This window comes from Macaca nemestrina, chromosome 7, assembly GCF_043159975.1.
Source record: "Macaca nemestrina isolate mMacNem1 chromosome 7, mMacNem.hap1, whole genome shotgun sequence".
Taxonomy (NCBI): Eukaryota; Metazoa; Chordata; class Mammalia; order Primates; family Cercopithecidae; genus Macaca; species Macaca nemestrina.
In genome coordinates, this window is record NC_092131.1 from 11,415,219 (window position 1) to 11,440,005 (window position 24,787).

At 40.6% G+C, this 24,787-nt stretch overlaps 1 protein-coding gene and 1 non-coding gene across 4 annotated transcripts; both read right to left on the bottom strand.

Annotated features, from left to right (window-relative positions):
• Window positions 1-391: 391 nt before the first annotated feature.
• Window positions 392-24,698, bottom strand: GSKI (GSK3B interacting protein). Of its 3 annotated transcripts, none has more exons than XM_011717061.2 (3): window positions 24,566-24,698; window positions 3,699-3,957; window positions 392-639 (listed from the first exon to the last, which is right to left on the bottom strand). In XM_011717061.2, exons 2-3 carry the CDS (start codon window positions 3,954-3,956, stop codon window positions 478-480), a joined length of 420 nt encoding a protein of 139 aa, XP_011715363.1. In that variant the 5' UTR covers window position 3,957; window positions 24,566-24,698; the 3' UTR covers window positions 392-477. The 3 variants fall into 3 exon arrangements, with proteins under 3 accessions (XP_011715363.1, XP_011715364.1, XP_011715365.1); XM_011717062.3 differs by lacking the exon at window positions 24,566-24,698 and adding an exon at window positions 24,207-24,348; XM_011717063.3 differs by lacking the exon at window positions 24,566-24,698 and adding an exon at window positions 22,800-22,823.
• Window positions 1,389-1,579, bottom strand: LOC112424232 (U2 spliceosomal RNA). Its single transcript, XR_003014952.1, has one exon. It is a non-coding gene; the product is annotated as a U2 spliceosomal RNA (small nuclear RNA).
• Window positions 24,699-24,787: the final 89 nt, after the last annotated feature.

Genomic DNA, 24,787 nt, shown 5'->3' on the forward strand with positions numbered 1-24,787 from the left:
CTAGTTGATAATTTGTTTCCAATAAGGCTAGTAGCAATTAATTACTACAAAGTTTCTCCAAGCTAGTAGTGAACCCCTGATTTAGCAGGTTGAATCAAAGTGTATAGTTAGGTAATTCTAATTCCTCTATTACTGTGCAAATCTAGAATTTCCTATGTAAAAGACAGTGCTAGCAGCATCAAAGCCCTGTAATAAGAGTATGAAATACTGATTAGGATTTGAAATGAAGAGATATTATATGAAGACATGTGAATGTCTTAATGATGGTATCATAGCAACGGCCTCAGAATTCCCTTACTGAAACAGAAACTAAGACAAATCATTATTCAATAATCTTCTGAGCCAAAAGCCTAAGTTGAAAGCAAGTGATAAAAACACAAAACCAAAGATGCATTTTCTATGACCATATGCAAGAATTTCAAGCTTTATATCAACATTCTGTACCAGCACCAGCCCCTCTGAAAGGAAAAAGTGTAGTCATGACTGTCCATCCCTTTTCAAAGCTTCCAGTCTTTGAAGGAGTGCGTTTCCAAAGGCTTCCCGGTAGGCGGGGCTGAGTGTATCCAACAGGGAGTAGACTGTTTCGTGGTAGGGAGTCTGTAAATGATCATCCACCTGGTCAAAAGCATAGCCTACCACCTACAAGAGAAATGCAACAGTGAATTCATTAGTTTTCATGCTGGTACAGAAAACAAAATCCAAGTGTTTACGTGAGTAACTATCCTTTCAAAAAAAAAAATTATTTTTTTTTCCTAGCCACTAGACCACCAGATACATGGATAATTATTGAGTGACACTATTTCTCAATCAATGTCAGAGTATGCACATTTTAAAAACAACCTTTAATACTTCAGCAACTTACAATGTGTAACACAGAAACACCACCACTAAAATGCTCCCTATAGAATTTTCTTTAAAATTTAAAAGGTTTTTCTTAGAATCTCAAGGAAATGCAGAATTTGAAAAGCTACACAAAAACCGTTTTATTTTCATATTCTAAAACATGTATCTATTATTTACCCTATTTAATTCCACATATACTGAGGGTCCACTATATTAAGTACTGTAATAGGTAATATATTAGTTCATATTTTTGTAATAGGTAATATATCATTGGTTCATATTTTTATCATTTTTTACTCCTTTTATAAATAGAATTATAGAAATTATTCCTAACAATTTAGTTTTAATAATTAGTTGTTAATTTTAATAACTGTTTTATTAATTGGTTTAATAATTTGTTTAATTATTCATTTTAATAACTGCTTAGCTTTATTATTAGTAATCTGAAAGGCCACTTTCACCTAATATATTTCTTATCTGACAGGGAATAAATGCTCAACTCTGTGAGATAAAAGGGAATGTTACTGTGTTTTCTTTTTTCTTGGTAGGGGTACACTATTTCTGGAAGTATTGCAATACCAGGTCGATGAGTGAAGTGAATGGAGCAAAAGCCTATTCTATCTCCCTGCTCCAAAAATCCATTTAATATATTGTCCTTGCATAGAGGATATAACAGATATTAAACTGATAAGAAGAGATACTCCAACTGATCTAAGTCAAAAGGCTGAGAGGTGATTTTTTTTTTTTCCTGTGACCACAGCTACAACTTTTCTTTTTGACAAGATTATAAGGTATATCATGGTTCACCATCACAATATAGGGCAAAATTAATTTAGTTTTTGCTGACTTAAGTTTGTACATTCCCTATATAAATCCTAAATTTTTATGACATCTACTTAAGCCATAGAAGGTGAAAGTTTATGTTAGAAATAGAAGCTGAGTTTTTTTTTTTTTTTTTTAAATGAAAAGCAGAAGCAGACGCCTAAGGAAAATGAATCACACCTCTTCAGATCCATGCTCGATTACTGTACTCTCTACAGTGGAGTACAGTTCAGTTTGCCTTCTTCCTCTTATCACTGTTAGACTGTGATCTTCCTGGTGGACAGGGATCATGTCTTATTCATGGTTTGATTTTCAATTTCTGACACAGGATAGTTGCTCAATAAATGTTAACTGAATCAGACTGAAAAACAAATACTTGAGCACCTACTACATGTCAAGTTTTACAAATGGTTCAGATTTTTCTGTATCACACCATCATATAATCATTCCCCAAATCATTTTAAGTTTTTGTACATCTCCAAGTTATAGATTAAGAAGTAGGAACTCTCAGGGGTAGACAGATTCACCTAAGATCATTTAAATTCACATTTAAGACTGCTGACTCTCTGATCAGAACTCCTTGTATCTCTCCAGCGCCAACTTAGAATTAACCAACACAAGACAGAATTAGCTTACTAATTCTGTCATTTATCTCTACTTCTGATTTAGGGTTCGCCTCTAAACACTCTGAGCTTTTAGTACAAATTTAAGGATGTGAAAAGAAGTGCACAAAAATTAGTTAATTCAGGTACTATGCTTAAAGTTAAGCAGCTATCTTTGTGGCAGCTGTGAGGAAATTGAGGGTAGCACAGATGCTGGCCTTGCAATTTGCTCCATCAAAGAATATACAGTATACATGACTCATCTTCAGCAAACTGAATCCAGTGAAGTAAAGAGATGTTTATGTACTTAAGATAATATCATGTGACATTCTTACTTGCTTAGGTAGGCCTAGCTCACCACCTTATGATAATGTACAATTTGAACAAATATAGAAACACAGAAATGTATGACATTTGTTAAGACTGAAGATTCATTGATTAGTAAGGTTAAAACTAGATTTTAGATTTTCTAATGTCTATCCCGTTGTTCAGTAGCTCAAAGGTTTTTATAACAGTTTTTTTTTTTTTTTTTTTTTTTTTTTTTTAAAACAGGGTGTGTGTACCCAGGCTGGAGTACAGTGGCCCAATTCTAGCTCACTGCAACTTCAGACACATGGTCCCCCTCCTAAGCCTCCCAAGTAGCTGGATTACAGGAAAGTGCTGCCATGTTGGGCTAATTAACAAAATATATATTGTAGAAACAGGGTCTTGCTATGTTACCCAGGCTGGTCTCGAACTCCTGGCCTAAAATGATCCTACCAGCTTGGCCTCCCTAAGTGCTAGGATTACAGGCAAGAGTCCACAGGCCTGTCCTATAGTTTTTTCTTTTTTAATTAAAAGTTGCTCTCAGGTGATGTTTTCTACTATTCTAAACTCATGATTTTGGTTTAAAGAATGGAAAGGTTAATCTGCCTAGAAGAGCTCTCATAATAAAGAGATACTCATAATAAAGGGTTAATGGGACACTCTTGGAAATCTGGGGGCGGAATGTTCTGCTCTGATTTATTTCTGATCTAAGAGTTGGAAAACAGTGTTGTCAAGTACGTTATTTTAACAGAAGAGACATTTCCAAGGGGTTGACAAAGATCTTTTCAACACAATAACTGCAAAACCCATTCAATGCAGAGAATGTATATATAATTTTGGTGAACACATTCAGCTATAGATGAGAAATAAATTAGTTTTGGGGGTCATGATTAAAACAAAGTCACACCCTGCAAATCAAATGTTTTTCAAAAAAATTCGGTTTCCCTGTATCGATCAAAAGCCTTTAAAATTAATAAAAATTCTAGGTAAAAAGTTTTTCTTAAAAAAATTTAGAAGCTACTGAATATTCAGTTCTCATTTAACACTCTTCCCCTCCCCAATACCTCTCTTTTTGATAAAGTGGTGAAGACATATTTTTTTTTTCTAAAAAGAGAAGTGAGTTACCTTGAGCCCTGCTTCAGTGAGCTCTAAGCAATATCTGTTTCTTTCCTTTGTTTCCACATTGATATAGGCCACATCATCTGCACACCGCAGGCTTTTCGAGACAAACATGTTATTAACGGCAAAGAGAACATCATTTACAACTGCTTCAGCTTCTAGCCTCATGTCTTTCATGTCAGTTCCTTCAAAACCATTAAGCTCTGAACCTTCTTCAAATCCTGACATACTGCTTAGCTCCATGGGATTACAGTCTGTTTCCATTCTGTGAAAAAAAGCAGTTATAAAATTTGTTTATAGGAAGACATTCAAAATACTACATTTGATTAAAAATAGCCATGCCTTACAATTGCTACTTAGTACAAAACACTAGCTAACAATTTTTAGGAAAAATACTATCTAAAAACATTTCTAGTGTTTTTTCACAGCAAAATCACAGACACCTATAGATTTTCAAAAAAAGAATCTCCCTTCTCCACTTACCCCCAACAGGTCAATTTCCATATTGATAAGCATTTAGAATATATATATATATTTTTAGCTATTTTGAATAATGCCTCAGTAACAATCCTAGTACATATTTTAAAATGTATAATTTTTCTCTAGGACAGATATTTAGAACTGAAATTGCTGAGTTAAAGGACATACTTATTTTAACTTTTTTTTTTTTTTTTTTGAGATGGCGTCTCGCTCTGTTGCCCAGGCTGGAGTGCAGCGGTGCGATCACGGCTCACTGCAAGCTCCGCCTTCCGGGTTCACGCCATTCTCCTGCCTCAGCCTCCTGAGTAGCTGGGACTATAGGTGCCTGCCACCATGCCTGGCTAATTTTTTTGTATTTTCAGTAGAGACGGGGTTTCACCGTGTTAGGTAGGATGGTCTCGAACTCCTGACCTTGTGCTCCGCCCGCCTCGGCCACCCAAAGTGCTGGGATTACAGGCGTGAGCCACTGCGCCTGACCTATTTTAACTTTTAATATATACTGCCAATTTGCCCTTCAAAAAAATACAGTATGACTTATACTTCACTGACAGAATATGAGGGACTGTACTTTTTCACCTCTTTCCAATTCTTTTAAATTTTTGCCAATTTAAGAGGTGAAGAATGATAGCTCATTGTTGTAATATTATTTCCTTGAGTAAACATCTTTTTGGATGTTTATAGGATATTTTTAGTTCTAAGATCATAGAGCTGCAATAAGCAGAAATGGAAATAAATCTAAACTGCATGAAATCAGACGGCAAGTCTTTACCTACCATAGTATACTACCACTCAGTAGTTCCTTTTATGACTTCTAGATTGGGGTTCTGCTCTAGGCCTTCCCCATCCCATGATCACATTTTAAAAATCCCCTAAATTCTCGTTGTATCTGAATTTAACTCTTTCATCCATCTGGAATTTATTTTGCATAACTTTATTTTCCAGATGGATAGCTAACTTGTCCCAACACCACTTACTGAATAACCCACCTTTTCACCACTAATTTGAAGTGACCCAAATGTTATATTTTGAAAAATATTATTTCTAATTTTTCATGTTAACTGGATCCAATATTACTGCCAGGCTGCTATGTGGTTTTAGCTTTTCTGTGACTGGGGTTAAAAGAGATCTTCCTGGCTAAATGTATTGTTAAAATTTGAAATGTGTGAATGAGAAAAGTTAATTAATGTGAAAGTGCTTTGGAATGTAAACAAGGCTTTATAGAACAAACTATGGTGAGCTATTGTGCTTTCTTTTTGCTTGGCAGGTTTTAAAAGTAAAGTTTCACTTCTCTGATATGGATTAAGCATATGTCGTCGTGAATGAAGCATAACTCTTCATTCACTCACGTATTCAATCAACCTTCATTTCCTATCTACTTGAACACTGTGGTCAAGGTCTAGTCCCACCCCCTAACCACACTGGAGTTAGATTAGACTGGTAATAAACGGTAATAAACTCACTGTATTTTAAGAGACAAGGTCTAACCATGTTGCCCAGGCTGGAGTGCAGTGTGTGATCATTGTGTACCATAACCTAGAACTCCTGAGCTCAAGCCATCCTACTACCTCAGCCACCTGAGCAGTTGAGACTACAGGCTTGAGCCACCACGCCTGACCCTTAAATGCTTTTTTAGAAGAAGTCTCAATTTTTTTCTGACAATATGGACAATTTTTTGGGCATTTATTTAAACCACTGATCTGGTACATTACACAGTCCATCGCTATTCCAAGTTATGCCCTATTTGTGTAATATTCAAAATCCTTCAAGATAGTGATATTCAAAATTCTTTAAGCTAGTCAGTAGAATTACTTTTAAGAGCTTATAAAATTATAGATACATTTTCCTCACTGCAGAAAAACAAAATCAAAATCAAAAATCTCTGGAAGACGAGTTATTTTTTTCAGAGCTCCTGAGTGATTTTGCTGTGCAGCCACTGCTCTAAATTATCAGCAAAATCTTAAGAAGCTAGAGTTCCTACAGCTGAATGTCATTTCCACACTACAAAAGTCAAAACTACTTGCTGAAGGCAACTTATAACATACGTAAAGCTATTTCAAAAAATTACATAGCAAATGTATAATGTATTCCTCCAATGCTATTTCAATTAATATGTTTTAAAGACTTTATCTTGTCTCTCATAGCATTTTACAGAATTAGTCACTCGCTACAAACAGAAGTTAATTATAAAATTACCAATTATTGCTGGAGCAATCTGTCGGGTAACTGAAAGCTCAAATTGACTTACTATATAGGAAAAAAAATTTAGTTTTCCAAATTTTACCTTATTCCAAAAATAATCAGTATACTGCTTAAGATTATATTTGGTTTTATATATACAAAATGAGCCCTTTCTTTTTTACTAGTTTTGAAGATTTAGAAATGACTGACTACTATAAATCTCTTGACACCATGAGTATCAAACATCTTAATTTTGCTTCAGTTATCAAGAACTTCAATTAGAGATGTCAGAAATAACGATCATTACATAAAAAGATGTTTATATGAGAAAGTTTTACATTTATAAAGCTTTTTTTTTTAAGCAAGAGTCTAATTCATTGCAATTAGGACTTTGATGATGCAGAAAGATCAAGAATCCAGTACTTAAAGGGAAGAAATCCTCACAGGTCGGTGAAGTAGGTCACCAAACAGTTGTAATAATCAGCACCGAGCTGCAAAAAAGGAGGAAGACACCTTTCCTAAGACTGAACTTTTAAGACACCTTCCCTGAAATGTCTTTGAGTAACATACAATTTAGAACTTTTGATGACACATACAAATTAAAGTAATGGAGCATTACATAAATAACATTTTTAGCCATTATTTTAAGGTATGATTACAACTTGTTTTTTGTTGGTTGAAACAGGTTCTTGATTATTTACCAATATCCTTTTCCCTGCCTACGACCACCCATATTTTCCAAGGGCAACCATAATGCCCCCTTCCCGTACTAAGTAAAGTAACCAAGCAATTTGGCTGAGATTGACTCCAATCCCCAGATACAGGCTCTTCCAAACTAATTAATACCTGAAATTCCTCTTGGTCACTTTATTTTTCTGAGACAGAGTCTCGCTCTGTTGCCCAGGCTGGAGTGCAGTGACGTGATCTCGGCTCACTGCAACCTCTGCCTCCTGGGTTCAAGACATTCTCCTGCCTCAGCCTCCCGAGTAGCTGGGATCACAGGCCTGGCTAATTTTTGTATTTTCAGTCGAGACAAGGTTTCACCATGTTGGCCAGGCTTGTCTTGAACTCCTGGCCTCAAGCAATCTGCCTGCCTCAGCCTCCCAAAGTGCTGGGATTACAGGCATGAGCCACCACGCCCGACCTTCCTGGTCACTTTAATCAGAATAGTTCAGTCACAGCACACAGCCCAAGCTGTTCCAGGCAGCCACGTTGAGATGGGGCCACTAGCCCAAGCACGATGCTGACAACGGAAAAAAACAGAGCCAAGAGATTCACAGAGAAATGCGGCCAGAGTCCACTCTGGTTTCCCAGCCTTTGCACTTCTCAGTTATTGGAGCCAACAAATTCCTATTATCTTACTGGCAACAGAAAGCATTCTACTGGATTTAGGAGTCTACCCATGATGAAAGGCAGTGATTGATTTAGCTCTACAACAGCCCTATGAGGGTAAAAAGATTTAGAAAATGGAGCTCAGATGATGATGATGATGACTATTTTTGTGCCTGTCATGTAGAAAGTGCTTAATAAAAGCTTTGTAGAATCTGGATATCAATTAGTTTCCTTTTGCTTCTATAATAAATTACCAAATTAGTGGCTTAAAATAGCACACGCTTACTCTCTTACAGTTCTGGAGATGAGAAGTCTAAAAGCAAGATTTCAGCAGGTCTGTATTCCTTCTAGAGGCTTCAGGAAGAAAACTGTTTCCTTACCTATTCTAACTTCTAGAGGACATCCGAATTCCTCAGCTTATGATACCTTCCTCAATCTTTAACATATATAAAAACATTCAAATGACTTCTTTTTCTGTTCTTCCTTTTTTTGGAGAGTTATCTATTTACGAGACAGGATCTTGCTGTCGCCTAGGCCATAGTGCAGTGGCACAGTCTTGGGCTCAAATGATTCTCCCACCTCAGCCTCCCAAGTAGTTGGGACTACGGGTGGGTGCCATCAGGCCTGGGTAATTCTATATTTTGGAGAGACAGGATCTTCCTATGTTTACCCAGGCTAGTCTTGAACTCCTGGGATCCAGCAATCCTCCTACCTTGGTCTCCCAAAATGCTGGGACTACAGGTGTGAGCCACTGCGCTTGGCCATAATTTATTTTCAGTGAACACATTTGATGGGCAACATAAGGTGCTAGGCAGTACATGCTTCTCTTAAAAGGAGGTCTAGAATACTTGCCAAGCCCATTGCCTTCTCTGGAAAGGTTTCTGAATCATGGGTTTCATGCTTTGTATTTTAATTCCAGCATCATCATAGCAAAATGTACTGGGGATGGGTATTTCAATTAAAGGCACCATCTCAAGGTTGGCAAGGGGTTTATTTATGTCTTAAGTCAAGAGCTTTGCCCAACTACTTCCGGATGGTGGTCTAGCTAATCAGATTCTCTCTCAAGGAGTCTGAAAAGAGACAAAAACCATGAAGTCAGTTAGCTGGTGACGACAGCTAACTGTGATGACAGGAGTTACAGAGGAAGAGCAGTGAGCAGCTAGGTTGCTATGTTGACAGACACTTGAGAAGCAGCTTCCACACTTTGGATTATGTACCCCAGAAGATAAAAATATTTTGAGCAGATACCTTATTATAAGCATTTATATAAATATTCTACCACAATTAAAATATTTAAGACATATAAATACACACTTAAACGGAAGGTAAAGATGGAATATATATTTTCTGCTCAATGGATTATCTGTGTACCTGACTAGAAGCCTGTACCATTGAGGATGAGAAAATACAGGCCCATTTCAGTGAAGGAACAACCACTGGAATTACTACTGACACTTTAGAATTGCCATCAGGTTACCAGAATGGTTGACTCATCAATGTGAATCCTGTAAAAATCTTTGCTTTCCCTTTTTGTACACAAAACAATTTATCATCATATAAGAAATTCTAGATGAACAGAACTTTCTGTGATGATGGAAATGTTCTTTATTGTTGTCCTCCAATACAGCAGCTAATAGCCATCTGAAGTTTGGCTACTGGGATGGAGAAATTGAATTTAAAAATTTATTTAATTTTGGTTCATTTAAACTTAAATAGCTAGTGGCCACTCTATCAGATGGCACAGGTCTAGACCTCTGTGAAAACTTGCAGATAATATAATAAGCAGAGTTTATACTAAGGCTGAAAAATCTCAGCGGATGTAAAGGCACTGAATCAAACTTTATATGAGTAGCAAAATCTGGAAATTGAGATATAATTGAATCCTAACTACTGTACATAAAGGAATCAATCATCGTTTCAAATAGTAAAAACTAATGAATCATTATCCTATGTTTTATAATCTTGTCTACTCAGATTCTAGGTTTATTAATCAAATATCATAATCCACTCTGTACCTACATACCCAGCATTTTTTAAAGCACTAGAATACTAATAAAAGATGTCTACTGGTAGCTCACAGTCTAATTTGGGAAAGAAGACAGGCACATAAAATATTTGCACAAATATTAATGCCATACACACACATCATAACTATTCTCCCCAAACATACTTAATTGTGAGTGGCAGATAATTACAGAAAACAATGATACGTCTTGGTCCTGCTACACTATCACTAAACTTGTATGAACCTGAGTTGGCCACATAATCTCATTGGTCTCAGAGAGTTCTCATCTACAAAATAAGGTAAATGGGCAGAAAATTCTTCACTGTTCTAAGAGTTTTGACATTCTATAACCTATGACAATGGTTAGTTATGATGGGGCTTGACTAAGGGGACAGGTCAGTCAAAACTGGTCTGGCATGAGCACGAATAAAGAGTTATAAATAAGCAAAAAGGTCTTGAGAATTGTGAAAAATTCTGCGTAGGGAACAAAACATAAGCAAGGGTCAGCACAGGGTGTGGCAGGAACTAGTCGGGCTAAAGTACAAGGATATGCAGGGATGGCTCAATTTGACAGCGTGCTGACACCTAGAGAGAGGAATTTGATTTTGATATAATAGGCTGTTTTAAGGTCTTGGGAACGGAAATACAAATATCTTTTTATTTAATATAGGTTTCTTATTGGCAGTATGTAGTATGGTTCTGCTTTTTTATCCATCTGGCAACCTCTATCTTTTAATTGGGGTGTGCTATGGTATGAATATTTGTCCCCTCCAAAACTCATGTTGAAATTTAATTTCCAATGCAACGTGGCAGCACCAAAAACTGAAGCCTTAAGAGGTGACTGGGTCATGAGTGCTCTTCCCAAAGAGTGGATTAATCCATTTACGGATTAACAGTTCAATGGGTTACCATGCAAGTAGAACTAATGGCACTGCAAGAAGAGGGGGAAAAGATGTGAGCCAGCACATTCAGCCCCCTCACCATGTGATGCCCTGTGCCACCTCAGGACTCTGCAGAGTCCGCACCAGCAAGAAGGCCCTCTCTAGATGTGGCCCCTCTACCTTGGATTTCTTAGCCTCCATTACTATAAGAAATAAATTTCTTTATAAATTATCAACTTTCAGGTATTCTGTTATAAGCAACTGAAAATGGACTAAGGGTGTTTAGACCACTTACATTTAATTTGATTACTGTGATTATTGATATAGTTGAGTGCGAATTTGCTATCTTGCTATTTGTTTTTAGTCCCATCTGTACTTTATTCCCTTTTCCTTATTTTCCTCCTTGCTTTTGAATTAACCACTTTTTAGGATTCTATTTTATATCCTTTGGTTCTTATTATATTTTTTGTTGCATGTTTTTGGTGGTTGCTTTAAAGCTTATAGTATACATCTTTATCATAATGTGCCTCCAATTAATACTATACTATTGCATGTATATGAACTTTACAAGACACTACTACTATGTAGCATTTGCTATTGTCACATATTTTACTTCTACATAAATGATAAACTTCATAATAATATTCTTGCTTTAAACAGTCAATTATTTTTCAGAGATTTAGGTAATAAGAAGTATTTTATATGTAACTATATAATTACCATTTTTTGTGCTCCTTCATTTGTACTGATCTATATCTACATGTATTTTTTTTTTTTTTTTTTTGAGACGGAGTCTCGCTCTGTCACCCAGGCTGGAGTGCAGTGGCCGGATCTCAGCTCACTGCAAGCTCCGCCTCCCGGGTTCACGCCATTCTCCTGCCTCAGCCTCCCGAGTAGCTGGGACTACAGGCGCCTGCCACCTCGCCCGGCTAAGTTTTTGTATTTTTAGTAGAGACAGGGTTTCACTGTGTTACCCAGGATGGTCTCGATCTCCTGACCTCGTGATCCGCCCGTCTCGGCCTCCCAAAGTGCTGGGATTACAGGCTTGAGCCACCGCGCCCGGCCTATATCTACATGTATTATCTGTATCATTTTCCTTCTGCCTGAATAACTTCTTTCAACGTTTCCTGTAGTGTAGGTCTGCTGTTGATGAATCCTTTCATCTTTCCTATGTCTGAACTAGTCTCCCTTTCACCTTCATTTCTGAAAGATATTTTTGCTGGGTAGAGAATCCTAGGTTGGCAGTTTTTTTTTTTTTTTCTTTCAAGTCTTTAAATATGCTTCTTGGGTGCAGTAGCATGTACCTGCAGGCCCAGCTATTGGGGAGTCTAAGGTGGAAGAACTGCTTCAGCTCAGTTCATGACCAGCCTGGGCAAAATAGTAAGAGCCTGTGTCTCTAAAATAAAAAAATGAAACAGATGTTTCTCAACTATCACCTTGCTTGTCTTGTTTCCCATGAGACATTTGATGTCATTGTTATCTTTGTTCCTCTTGGTGTAGTTTTTTCATGCTTCTTTTCCTTAGGTTTCATTGAGATTCTGGAATCTATAGGTTTATAGTTTTCAACAAATTTGGAAAATTTCTAGCCATTATTTCTTCAAACATTTATGTGTTCCTACCCTCTTTGGGGACTCTAATTTTATGTATATTAGTCCAAGTGAAGGTGTCCCATTCCTCACTGCTGTATTTTTTTCACTCTCTGTTTCATTTTGATTTATTGATATGTCTTCAAGTTTGTTAATCTTTTCTTCAGTATCTATTCTATTTGTGTCTTTTAATCTTTTAAACACATTTTCCATGTCTTTGCTTAATTTGCTCAATCTTTTTTCTAGTTTTAACATATAAAATACAGCTGTAATAAGTGTTGTAATGTTCTGCCTACTAATTTCTTTTTTTTTTTTGAGGTGGAGTCTCGCTCTGTCGCCCAGGCTGGAGTGCACTGGCTGGATCTCAGCTCACTGCAAGCTCCGCCTCCCGGGTTTATGCCATTCTCCTGCCTCAGCCTCCCGAGTAGCTGGGACTACAGGCGCCCGCCACCTCGCCCGGCTAGTTTTTTTTTGGTTTTTTTTTTTAGTAAGGACAGGGTTTCACTGGGTTAGCCAGGATGGTCTCGATCTCCTGACCTTGTGATCCACCCGTCTCGGCCTCCCAAAGTGCTGGGATTACAGGCTTGAGCCACCGCGCCCGGCCCTCTGCCTACTAATTTCAAGTATTATTTCTGGGTTAGTCTCAACGGACAGATTTTTCTTCTCAATTATAGGTTATATTCTGCTGCTCTGCATGCCTGGTCATTTCTGACTGGATGCCAGACATTGTGAATTTGGTGCTGAATGTTTTTATATTATTTTAAATATTATTGAATTCATTTGGCTAGACACATGGTGAGAAAAAGTTTAAAAAGTAATAAATATTATTGAGCATTGTCTTGGGAGGTAGTTATCTGGAAACAGCTTGATCCTTCTGGGTCTTGCTTTTAAACAAGATCTGTATTTAATCTCTAGTTAATTTTGTCCCATTACAGAGGCAAAACCTTTCTGAGTACTCTACCCAGTGCCCTATGAATCACGAGGGTTTCTATTCTGTGTGATATGAGAATTATCCCTGGTCCTGCTTTAGCTCAGAAAATTGTTTCCTCTAATTATTTTTTTTAATGGAAGAACAGAAACGATTACTAAACACATGAAAATACACTCACAGTTAGAAATCATAGAAATAATTAAAATGAGGTAACATGCCGGGCGTGGTGGCTCAAGCCTGTAGTCCCAGCACTTTGAGAGGCCTAGACGGGCAGATCACGACGTCAGGAGATCGAGACCATCCTGGCTAACACAGTGAAACCCGCCTCTACTAAAAAATACAAAAAACTAGCTGGGCGAGGTGGCAGGCGCCTGTAGTCCCAGTTACTTGGGAGGCTGAGGCAGGAGAATGGCATAAACCCGGGAGGCGGAGCTTGCAGTGAGCTGAGATCCAGCCAGTGCACTCCAGCCTGGGCGACAGAGTGAGACTCTGTCTCAAAAAAAAAAAAAAAAAAAAAATGAGGTAACATTTAACATCTTGCAGATTGGTAAAACATTTTCCTTTTTGAGTCTACGCATGAAAAATTTTCTAAATCAAGTATTATTGAGGACGCAGAACAGAGAACATTTAGACACTGAGTGGGAGTGTAAACTGGCACAACACTTTGGAAAATGATTTGATATTATCCAATAAAGAGGAAGATCCAGCAATTTAGGCTCCAAAGAAATGAGGAGATTTATAATTTTCATATCGCCTCTGCTTCAGAAAGTCCCAAGCTGAGTATCCTCCTCTCTTTTTTCTTTTTTTTTTTTTTTGAGACAGAGTCTTGCTCTGTCACCCAGGCTGGAGTGCAGTGGCACTATCTCAGCTCACTGCAATCTTGGCCTCCTGGGTTCATGTGATTCTCCTGCCTCAGCCTCCTGAGTAGCTGGATTACAAGCAGCCACCACCGTGCCTGGCTAACTTTTGTATTTTTAGTAGAGACAGGGTTTCACCATGTTAGTCAGGTTGGTTTCGAACTCTTGATCTCAAGTGATCCACCCACCTCAGTCTCCCAAAGTGTTGGGATTACAGGCGTGAGCCACCGCACCTGGCCCCTCCTCTAATTCTTTTTGGTAGTTCTTTCCCCAGCCTAGGGCAGTGAACTCACAGCCGTGAATCAGTATTCAGCTGCATGCTGGAGGGAGACCCTTTGTATATCTTCACAGTCCTTGCTTTCTGTGAAGCTATTTACTTCCTAGGACTCTCTGTCCTAGCTGCCTTGGCCTTCTTGGGTTTCTAGCTCTATGTCCTCAATTCAGGGAGACCATCAGGCTTTACATGGTTTTTTCTTTCCAGTGCTATGACTGGCTTTAGGCAATACACTGGGGCAACAGGCTCACCATATTTGTATCATGCTTCTCAGGGATTACTGCCCATTACCTGATGCTCAAAAGTCTTGAAAACATTGTTTCATATATTTTGCCCACTTTTTCTTTTCTTTTCTTTTTTTAAACTAAGGTGAGAGGGTCCTTGTTAGTCTATCTTGGCCTTAAGGGGAAGTTCCAATAATCAGTTTTGAGCTAACTTTGCAAGCCTGTTTTATTGGTTTCTCTTTCATTGACTTTAGTCTCTCCTATACCACTCTGAACCAACATTTACCGTCTTGCTGTTTCCTTCGTTAATGAATTAAATGCATCTGACACATGCTCACCATATGTTTTATGGCATCCATGTTTTTAACTTGAAAAAAATTATTTTAACGCTACTTTGAAGACCTTTAGACCTCTAAAATTCAGCTCAGACAAACCTATTTCAGGATTCTGTATCTGATCTCAAGATGGTCAATCACTGTATCTTCCTGAACAGTATCTCTGTTTTGGTACTGCTGTACTTAAGCCTCACGGCAAATAATTTTTGTGTCTGTACTACCACAGATCCATGAAGATGGGAGCCTGTGATATACATATCACTAGCACAGTGTCTGGCATAAAGGAGGACTTCGTTGAATATTTTCTGAATGAATAAAACACAGAGAAAATTCTAACTCTCTGCTTCTCAAGTGTGATACTTGGCTCTGTGACAAGGAGTATACAAAGACTCAGGACAAACATGGCAGATATTCTTGGAACATACACATTGCTCTTACTATATCAATATCAGGAAATATTACAAAACTGCCTAGAATGTTAATGAAAAAGTACACAAATGTTTGGATATCTCAAGTCATATCCTCTTTAGGTTACACCCCTACGCGTCTAGGGTTTCCTTTGCCTCTAAAAGGTACATCTGAGTGAGGACTATTTCCATGAAAAATAAGTTTGACAAGTATAGCCCTAACCCAAGGAATTAATTCAAGAAGATGAAAATTTCAGGCACTGTGTCTGGCAGTATAAAGTTAAAAAGCAGAGGCAGGAGCTGGTAAAAGGATACAAGGTTAGGGCTGAGTCAGGCTTTCTCTAAGTTTTTGCAACTCTTTCCACTTCAGTTATGCTATTGCTCTGTCAAAAATTAATTGTTGATAGTTTTGGCTGGGTGTGGTGGCCCACGCCTGTAATCCCAACACTTTGGGAGGCTGAGGCAGGTGGATCACTCGAGGTCAGGAGTTCGAGACCAGTCTGGCCAACATGGCAAAACCCCATCTCTACTAAAAATAGAAAAAATTAGCTGGCCATTATAATCCCAGCTACTGGGGATGTTGAGGCGGGAGAATCTCTTGAACCCGGGAGGCAGAGGCTGCAGTGAGCTGAGATCGTGCCACTGCATTCCAGCCTGGGTGACAGAATGAGACTCTGTCCCCCAAAAAAACAAAACAAACAAACACAAAAGATTATTGATAGTTTTAATTTTTTAACATTCGAATTTTCCTATGGTGAAAAGAAAATGATTGTTTTCAATAAGAAAAAACAATTTAAAAATTGCGATCCTTTGGAAAGTATAGGGTGTAGGAAGCAGAAATCCTTTTCTTAGAGAAATCAGGCTATTATTCAGACACTTAAAATAACTGGTAGCATCAGTTGCAAATAAAACAAGAGCTCTGAATTTATCTGCATTTCCAACAACTGTTTTGAAAGTAAAGATGAATAAAGTTTATTAATTATTATCAGCAACATTTAGAATTTAGGCAAAGCTAAAACCCAATTTAACCTCTGCTTTCTGTAACACATAACATTTAATCTGTTTTCAATAGCTTACAGACATATATATTTTAAATAACAAATTTTAATTCAGAATCATGTGTAGTATCACAAATATAAAGTATTTGTAATTCAAGTAAGAATGGCTATTTTCCCATCTTTATTTTTATTTTTATTTTTTTTGAGATGGAGTCTTGCTCTTTCGCCCAGGCTGGAGTGCAGTGGCGCAATCTCAGCTCACTACAAGCTCCGCCTCCTGGGTTCAGGCCATTCTCCTGCCTAAGCCTCCTGAGTAGCTGGGACTACAGGCGCCTGCCACCAGGCCCGGCTAATTTTTTTGTATTTTTAGTAGAGACGGGGTTTCACTGTGTTAGCCAAGATAGTCTCGATCGCCTGACCTCATAATCCGCCCACCTCAGCCTCCCAAAGTGTTGGGATTACAGGCGTGAGCCACCGCGCCCGGCCTATTTTCCCATTTATACACTAGTTTATAAAATTATTCTGCACCCCATTTTCAGTAATGACACAAACATATATATATTCTAGTAATTATAAATCTAGACAACAGAATTGTGCTTATCTTAGTCTCTCTGTATTGCTATAAAGAAATACTTGAGGCTGAGTAATTTATAAACAAAAGAGGTTTATTTGGCTCATGGTTCCACAGGCTGTACACGAAGCACAGTGCCAGCATTTGCAATGGCCTCCAGCTGTTTCCACTCATGGTGGAAGGGGAACCAGTGTGTGAAGATCACACAGTGAGAAAGGGTGGAGGTGGAGGAGATACACAGGTAGGTAGGTAGGTAGGTAGATAGAGCAAGACACCCAGGCTCTTTTCAACAACCAGTTGTGTCAGAAACTGAGAGAGAAAACTCACTCGTTCCTGGGAGAAAGACACAGAGCCATTCGTGAGAGATCCACACCTCTCCCACCTCAAACTGACACCCCCACCCCACCCTGCCCCAACCCTGCCCCAACACCTCTCACCAGGCCCCATCTCCAACAGTGGGGATGAAATTTTCCCAACAGACTTGGTGGGGCGAAACAAACCATATCCAAACCATAGCCTTCCACTCCTCGCTTCTCAAATCTGATGTCCTTCTCATATTCAAAATACAACCATTCCCTCCCAACAGGCCCCAACTCTTAACTTGTTCTAGCACCAACTCAAAAGTCCAAAGTCTCATCTGAGACTCAAGGCAAGTTCCTTATAGCTATAAGCTTGTGAAGTAAAAAACCAGGTTATTTACTTCCAAGATACAATGACGGAACAGTCATTGGATAAATGCTGTTTTCCAAAGGGAGAAATTGGCCTAGAGAAAAGGGTAAGAGGCCCTATGAGAATCTGAAACCCATCAGGGCAGACATTAAAGTTCCGAAATCTCCTTTGAGCATGTCCTGCATCCTGGGCACAGCAGGGTGAGGGGTGGGCTCCCAAAGCTTTGGGCAGTCTCATCTCCATGGCTCTGCTGGGTGCAGCTCCTGTGGCTGCTCTCATGAATTGGAGTCAAATGCCTGAGGCTTTTCCAGGATGAGGGTGCACACTGCCAGTGGCTGTGCAATTCTGTGGTCCCCATGGCATCCCTGTTCCCACAACTCTACTAGTCAATACCCCAGTGGAGACTCTCCATTGGGGCTCCAACACCACATTTCTGCTTGGCAACATCCTAGCAGAGTCTTTCTGTGACACCTAGGCCTTCTGATACATCCTCTAAAATCTAGGTGGAAGCTGCCAAGCCTCTGCCACTTTTGCATTCTGTGCCCTGAAGTCCTAACAACACATAGAAGCTGCAAAGGCATACAGCTTGCAGCCTGAGCTGAGTACCTGGAGCCCTTTGAAACAGCTGGAGCTGGAGCAACCAGGATGCAGGGAGCTGCATTCCAAGGTGGCAAAGGACAGTTGCGCCCACAGCTTTGACTGTGGAAACCATTCTTGTCTTCTAGGCTTCTGGACTTGCGATGAGAGGGACGGCCTAGGAGATTTCTGAAATGCCTTGAGGGCCTTTTCTCCATTGTCTTGGCTATTAGCATCTGGCTCCCTTTTATCTGAACTAACTGGATTCTTCTCCTGAAAGTGCTCTTTCCTTCTTTAACACAAGGCCAGGCTGCAATTTTTCCATATTTTTATGCTCTACTTTCCTTTTAAATTCCAACTTTAGATCATTCCTTTCCTCCCGTATTTGATCCTAAGCTGTTAAAAGAAGCCACACCACTTCTTGAACCCTTTGCTGCTTAGACATTTCTTCTACCAGATACTCTAGGTCATCACTCAAGTTGGGCCTTCCATAAAGCCCTAGGGCATGGAAGCAATGCAGCCAAGTTCTTTGCTACAGTGTAACAAGGGTCCCGTTAGCTCCATTTCTCAATAAGATCCTCATTTCCCTCTGAGCTCTCCTCAGCATGGCCTTTACTGTCTATATTTCTATCAGCATTTTGGTCACAACCATTTAACCAATCTCTAATAAGTTCCAAACATTCTTTCATCTTCCTGTTTTCTGAGCCCTTCAAGCTCTTTCAACCTCTGTCCATTACCCAGTTCTAAAGCTGCTTCCACATTTTCAGGTCTCTTTATATCAACACTCCACTCTCAGTACCAATTTTCTGCCTTAGATGCTGCCACTCATGACAGAGGGGGAGCCGGGATATGCAGATCACATGGTGAAAGAGGGAGGGAGGGAGGGGAAGTGGGAGAGAAAAAGGGAGTAGGGAAGAGGGAGGGAGACATATACAGAGAGAGATAGAAAGAGAGAGGAGGTTCTTTTCAAAGACCAATTCTCAGGGGAACTAAGAGTGAGAGCTCATTCACTCAGAAGGGCACCGACCCATTCATGAGGGATCCACCCCCACGATCCAAACACCTCCCACCAGGATTCACCTCTAACACTGGGGATAAAATTTCAACATGAGGCTTGGTGGGGCCAAACCATTTCCAAACCACAGCAGTGCTTTTGTTGATTAAGGAGGGAACTCAGGATAAAGAAATACACAGGGTTAATTTGAGTTTTTACAAACTGTAAATAAACAGCAACACTGACTGGGTGCTATGGCTCATGCCTGTAATCCCAGCATTTTGGGAGGCTAAGGTAGGTTGATTGCTTGAGGCCAGGAGTTCGAGACCAGCATGGGCGACATGGTGAAACCCTGTCTCTACCAAAAACCACAAAAATTAGCCAGGCATAGTGGCACAAGCCTGTAGTCCCAGCTACTTAGGGGCTGAGGAAGAGGATCGGGTGAACCTGGGAGGTTGAGGCTACAATGAGCTATCGCACCATGCACTCTAGTCTGAGTGACAAAGTGAGACTCTGTCTCAAAAAAAAAAAAAAAGTGTAGCAATACAATCCTGTAAACCTTTCCTTTGAAACCAGAAACTATAAATGAGACTCTAGGAAAAAACACTCAAAAATGGAATGTTAAACAAAAAAAACAAAAATCCAGGTATGACAGTTTCTTATTTCTATATAATCCTCTAGGAAATAAGTATTACTTGGCACTATATTTAAAGTACATTCTAACAAACATAAATCAATATCTACAGAGACATGAAGTAGAAAACCTCACTGCTTTCCATTTAAACTTCAGGATCTCTACCAGATCCTGAGCAATATGCTCTTTCTAGCAAAGAGACAAAAATTGGAATACTTTATACTTGCTATTATTTATTCTGGTAGATTGTATCACCTGATGTAAAGTTTCCATAAATGATTCCTGAAAACATCATACACAAATTATTTAGGAACCAGCTCTTTCTCCAACTGTTGGCATAATTTTTGGGTGGTGTTCGGGTGTTTGTGTTTTTGGAGGATTCATAAAACTGGTTATTATGACACTGATTACTAAATCGTTGATTCTTTACTTCCTAATTTATTAGACTATTTTGTTTCATTACGAGTTCAGAGCATCAAAGAGCTTTGACCTTGATGACCAAAAAAATGGGTAAAGACAGTCATATATACCTAGCCTGACAAAAGAACAGTCCCAGAAAGATTTCAAGAGCTTTACAGAGACTGCAAATTTTCACCTTCAAAGTCTGACCTTTCGGTTGACATTGTAACAGTCAGCTGAGGGCAGGATACAGTATCTTAATCATGATTACCTTTATCTGTACCATACACTACAACCTGGAAAATCTTCTCAATAGGAACAAGAAGGGGCCAGTAAGGTGTGATAGTTAACAGGCTCTCAAGCAGACTGACTGGGGCTAGAATTTTAGCTCGGCCACTTAATTTACTCTGTGACTCAGAAAAAGATGTTTTAATCTTTCTCAGTTACACATTCCTCCTCTTTAAACTGATGCTAAAATAGCATCTACCTTTAAGTGTATAGAGAGAACTAAATGAGTGAATTCATGGCAAGTGCTTAGAACTGTGCTGGGCAAACAGCTGAAGAAATATCATCTATTCTATTAAAAGTATTTAACACTATCTTTCAAGATGAAAGCCTTGCCCTGAAGCTCAAGCCACGTGCCTCCAAGTTACGTGCTCTTTACATTATGTAGGGGATTGGCTGCTGCTGTGTTGCTCTTCCTCCAAGAGCCATAAGGCATGGAGCCCTGACAGCAGATTCCTGTTACCTCAGGTGCAAGTCATAAAAAAAGGTCAAATGCATCTCCTTGGCTTTTCTTTCATTTCCCATGTTAACAGATTTCTCTGAAGGACAATTATTTTGCCATGACCCATCTAGCCTCTGGCATACAGGCCCTCACCTGTCACTTCAAACTTTTATATAATTCTTAATAAGCTGACAATATTCGATTGGGTAATCATTTTCTTCTTTTTAAAATTTATTTTTATTTTTTGAAATAGGGTCTTGCTCTGGCACCAAGGCTGGTTTCAAACTCCTGGTCTCAGGTGATCCTCCCGGCACTGGCCTTCCAAAGCGCTGGGATTAGAGGGACGCTTCACCACACCTGGCCAGGGTAATTATTTTCATCTTCCTCAAGTAATGCAAGGTGTTAACATTTTGTGACAGGAACTTTGTCTTTCACAAAACACAAAAACGGCACTGTGAATTGGGATGAGTTTGTTCCCTACTGTAGCCAAAGACATCATGATGACAGGTCCTAAACCTGGATATTTATACTGAATTTCTCCTAGAAAGCATAAAGTTTACAAGGCTACACACAATACTCTGAAGAGAGCATATTTGTTATCGCAAAACCTTCGTTTTAATTTTTCTTTCTGATATTTGAAATTGCAGGCACTGTATGGATAGCCTGAATGCAACTGTATATTGAAAAAGAAACCACTGGCCGGGCGCGGTGGCTCAAGCCTGTAATCCCAACACTTTGGGAGGCCGAGGCGGGTGGATCACGAGGTCAGGAGATCGAGACTATCCTGGCTAACATGGTGAAACCCCGTCTCTACTAAAAATACAAAAAACTAGCTGGGCGTGGTGGCGGGCGCCTGTAGTCTCAGCTACTTGGGAGGCTGAGGCGGGAGAATGGCGTGAACCCGGGAGGCGGAGCTTGCAGTGAGCCGAGATCATGCCACTGCACTCCAGCCTGGGAGACACAGCGAGACTCCGTCTCAAAAAAAAAAAAAAAAAAAAAAAAAAAAAAAAAAAAAGAAAAAGAAACCACTTATTTAATAGCTGCTGAAAGAAGTTCAAATCGTATCTATTTGTCAGAAGTCTATTTCAAACCTTCCAAAGCCTATTCTAATTTATTGCCGGATAAGATCCCACCTTTGACTTTTCACACCACCTTGCTTATATTCCTTTTATGGCAAATATTAGAATTATTATTTGCAAACATGTTTTATCTTCAAAATATATCCAGAATCCAACAGCTTCTAACTAATCATCTTCACTGCTACCATTTTGGTCCAAACCACTGTCATCTTTTCCTTGGATTACTACTACGATATCCTTCTAACTGGTTTTGTTGTTTTCACTCTGGTCCTCCCACTTCCACATCAGACTATTCTTAACATAGCAGTTAGCATGATCCCATAGAAACTGAGGCCATATTACGTCACTTCTCTCCTAAATCCACCTCACCCAGAGTAAAGGCCAAAGTTCTTTTTTTTTTTTTTTTTTTTAAAGACAGAGTCTCACTCTGTTGCTCAGGCTGGAGGGCTAGAGTGTAGTGGCATAATCTCCGCTCACTGCAACCTCCGCCTCCTGGGTTCAAGCGATTCTCCTGCCTCAGCCTCCCAAGTAGCTGGGATTACAGGTGCATGCCACCACACCCGACTACTTTTTAATATATTTTTGGTAGAGACAGGGTCTCACCATGTTGGCCAGGCTAGTCTTGAACCCCTGACCTCAAGTGATCTGCCCGCCTTGGACTCCCAAAGTGCTGGGATTATAGGAGTGAGCCACAGTGCCCGGCTCCAGAGTTCTTATCAAAGGCCCAGGAGGCCCTACATGATGTGCTTCCTCTGCGCCCCCAGCCCCCAACTGCCCAGCTTCTACTTTTTCCTTCACTCACTCCTGATGTTCCCTAAACTCATCAAGCATTCTCCTGTGACAGCACGTTGCACTTGCTGTTCCCCTTGCGTAGAAAACAACTCTTCCAGGTATACGTGTGCCTCACTTCCCAGCTTTCTCCAAGTTTCTGCTAAAATGTAATCTTATTAAATAAGAGAATGTCTCTTACCATCTCATATAAAAATGGCAAGTCCCTTCTCTCTTCCCCATCTCCATCCCCTTTACAATGCTTTTGTTTTTCCAACAGCCCTTATCACCACAAAGCATATTATTCACTCATTGATTGCATGTTTCTCCTCCCTTCAATAAAACGTAAGTTCATGTTTCTCCTCCCTTCAATAAAACGTAAGTTCCGGGAAGGAAGAGACTTATCTGTTCACTGCTGTATCCCCAGCACCTAGAGCAGTGCTTGGCACACAGAATGCAATCAATAAACATTTACTGAATAAATGAACAAACTTCCACTTTATTATTATTTTTTAAAGAGACAGGGTCTTGCTCTGTGGTTCAGGCTGGAGTGCAGTGGCATAATCGTAGCTCGTAAGATCCTTTCTGATATTTGAAATTGCAGGCAGTCTATGGATAGCCTGAATGCAATTCTGCAGCCTCAAACTCCTGGGCTCAAGCGATTCTTCCGCCTCAGCCTCCAGAGTAGCTGGGACCACAAGCAGGCACCACCATGCCCAATGACCTTCCACTTTAGAACATAAACTCCTTGAAGGTTCTGCCTGATTCTTGATACTGTTCACATCATCAACTGTGGTGACGTTCATTTAACAGACCTTAACAAAATTTTTGAGTGAAGAGCAAGGGAATCTAAGTTACTGAGAATACTTGGGGTAAGTCTACAAGGAATTAGGGGAATCAACAATCCAAGCAACTGCATACAGAGCACCCTGGTTCTAAAACGAAAAGGTGGTTGTGGAAAGCGGAATCAGATGTTTCTCCATCTACCAACATTTTGGGCAGTATTTCCAAGGCATTCATGAAAGTTGCTGAGACAGTAAATATTTCACTCCTTAAACTGCTCGTCTTAATTCACTGGGATTAAACAGCTGTATGTTTCAGGACTCTGTTCAGGTTCGTGCCCTACTCATATCATTTAATCTTCCTAATAAATCCATGCACATAAGATTTTAATCCACTGACACTGGGCAAAGGAGGCAACGTGGACTCGGGGAGGGCAGTGGCCGGCTCAAAGTGGCTGGGCTAATAGGTGTCAGTGCCAGGATTCTAACCCAGGACATTTGGCTTCTGGGCCATCGAACACCGGCACCCAGGCCTTTCGAGGTTGACTAACTTAAGAGCCGGCTCCGCCTCTGCAGGAGTTGCCTCCCAAAAGGCAGAAATACGATTGCGCAGACGACCAGAACAGCCCAAGTTCTTCACCCAGGTTCCCGCGGGATCAGGAGCCTTCAACATTTCTCAAGGAATGCAGTTTTGCCCACAGATGCTTCGAAAACCCAAGTTTCCTGATCGTTGGTATGACACACCCAGGATTAAGCGAGCGTATGAGAGAAGCGCTCTGCAAACCGCCAGGCGAACGGCAACGAAGAGGAAGCCTCGGAAACAATACCTGAATGAGGCGGGGGCTGAAGAACTTGCTGACAATGGGCACCGGTCAATGCTTGGGGGCGGGCGGGGATGTTCAAGAAGGGCTCCAGTCCTCCCCGCGGAGACGGCGGAGCCCCAAGCGTGCGTTTCTGGGGCGCCGAGGTCTGAGGGGGGGCCGGGAGAGCCAGGTCGGTCTTAACAAGCCCCCAGACCCGTCTTAACACGGGCGCGGGGCCCCTGCAGCCTTCCGCCCCTCTCGGCCCAGCCCGCTGCGCGGCGTCGCGTCCCCGTCCAGAAGGCCCCACGGCCCGCCGGCGCCCCGAGCCCCTAGCCCTTGTCAGAGGCCGCCCCTCGCCCGCAGCCCGCCCGGCGGCTGCTTACCTGCGCACCCGGCGTCCTCTGCTTCTTCCCTCCGGAGGCGACTGGAGCCGACCGGCGGTGCCGCCCCCTCCCTCCCCGCCCTCGCCCGCCCCGCCCCCTCGGAGCCGGAACTGCTCCAGCTCCCGCCCTTCTGCCCGCCTTCCGCGGCCCCCTGTGTGGTGTCACTTCCGCCAGCGCCCGACGGCGCGCCGGGAGTCTGGGTCTCGCGAACGCGCCAGAAGC

Coding starts and splice junctions, on each gene's coding strand:
- GSKI (XM_011717061.2), bottom strand. CDS start 3,956: ATGGAAACAGACTGTAATCCCATGGAGCTAAGCAGTATGTCAGGATTT. Junction 640..3,698: donor TCACTGAAGCAGGGCTCAAG/GTAACTCACTTC, acceptor TTTCTCTTGTAG/GTGGTAGGCTATGCTTTTGA.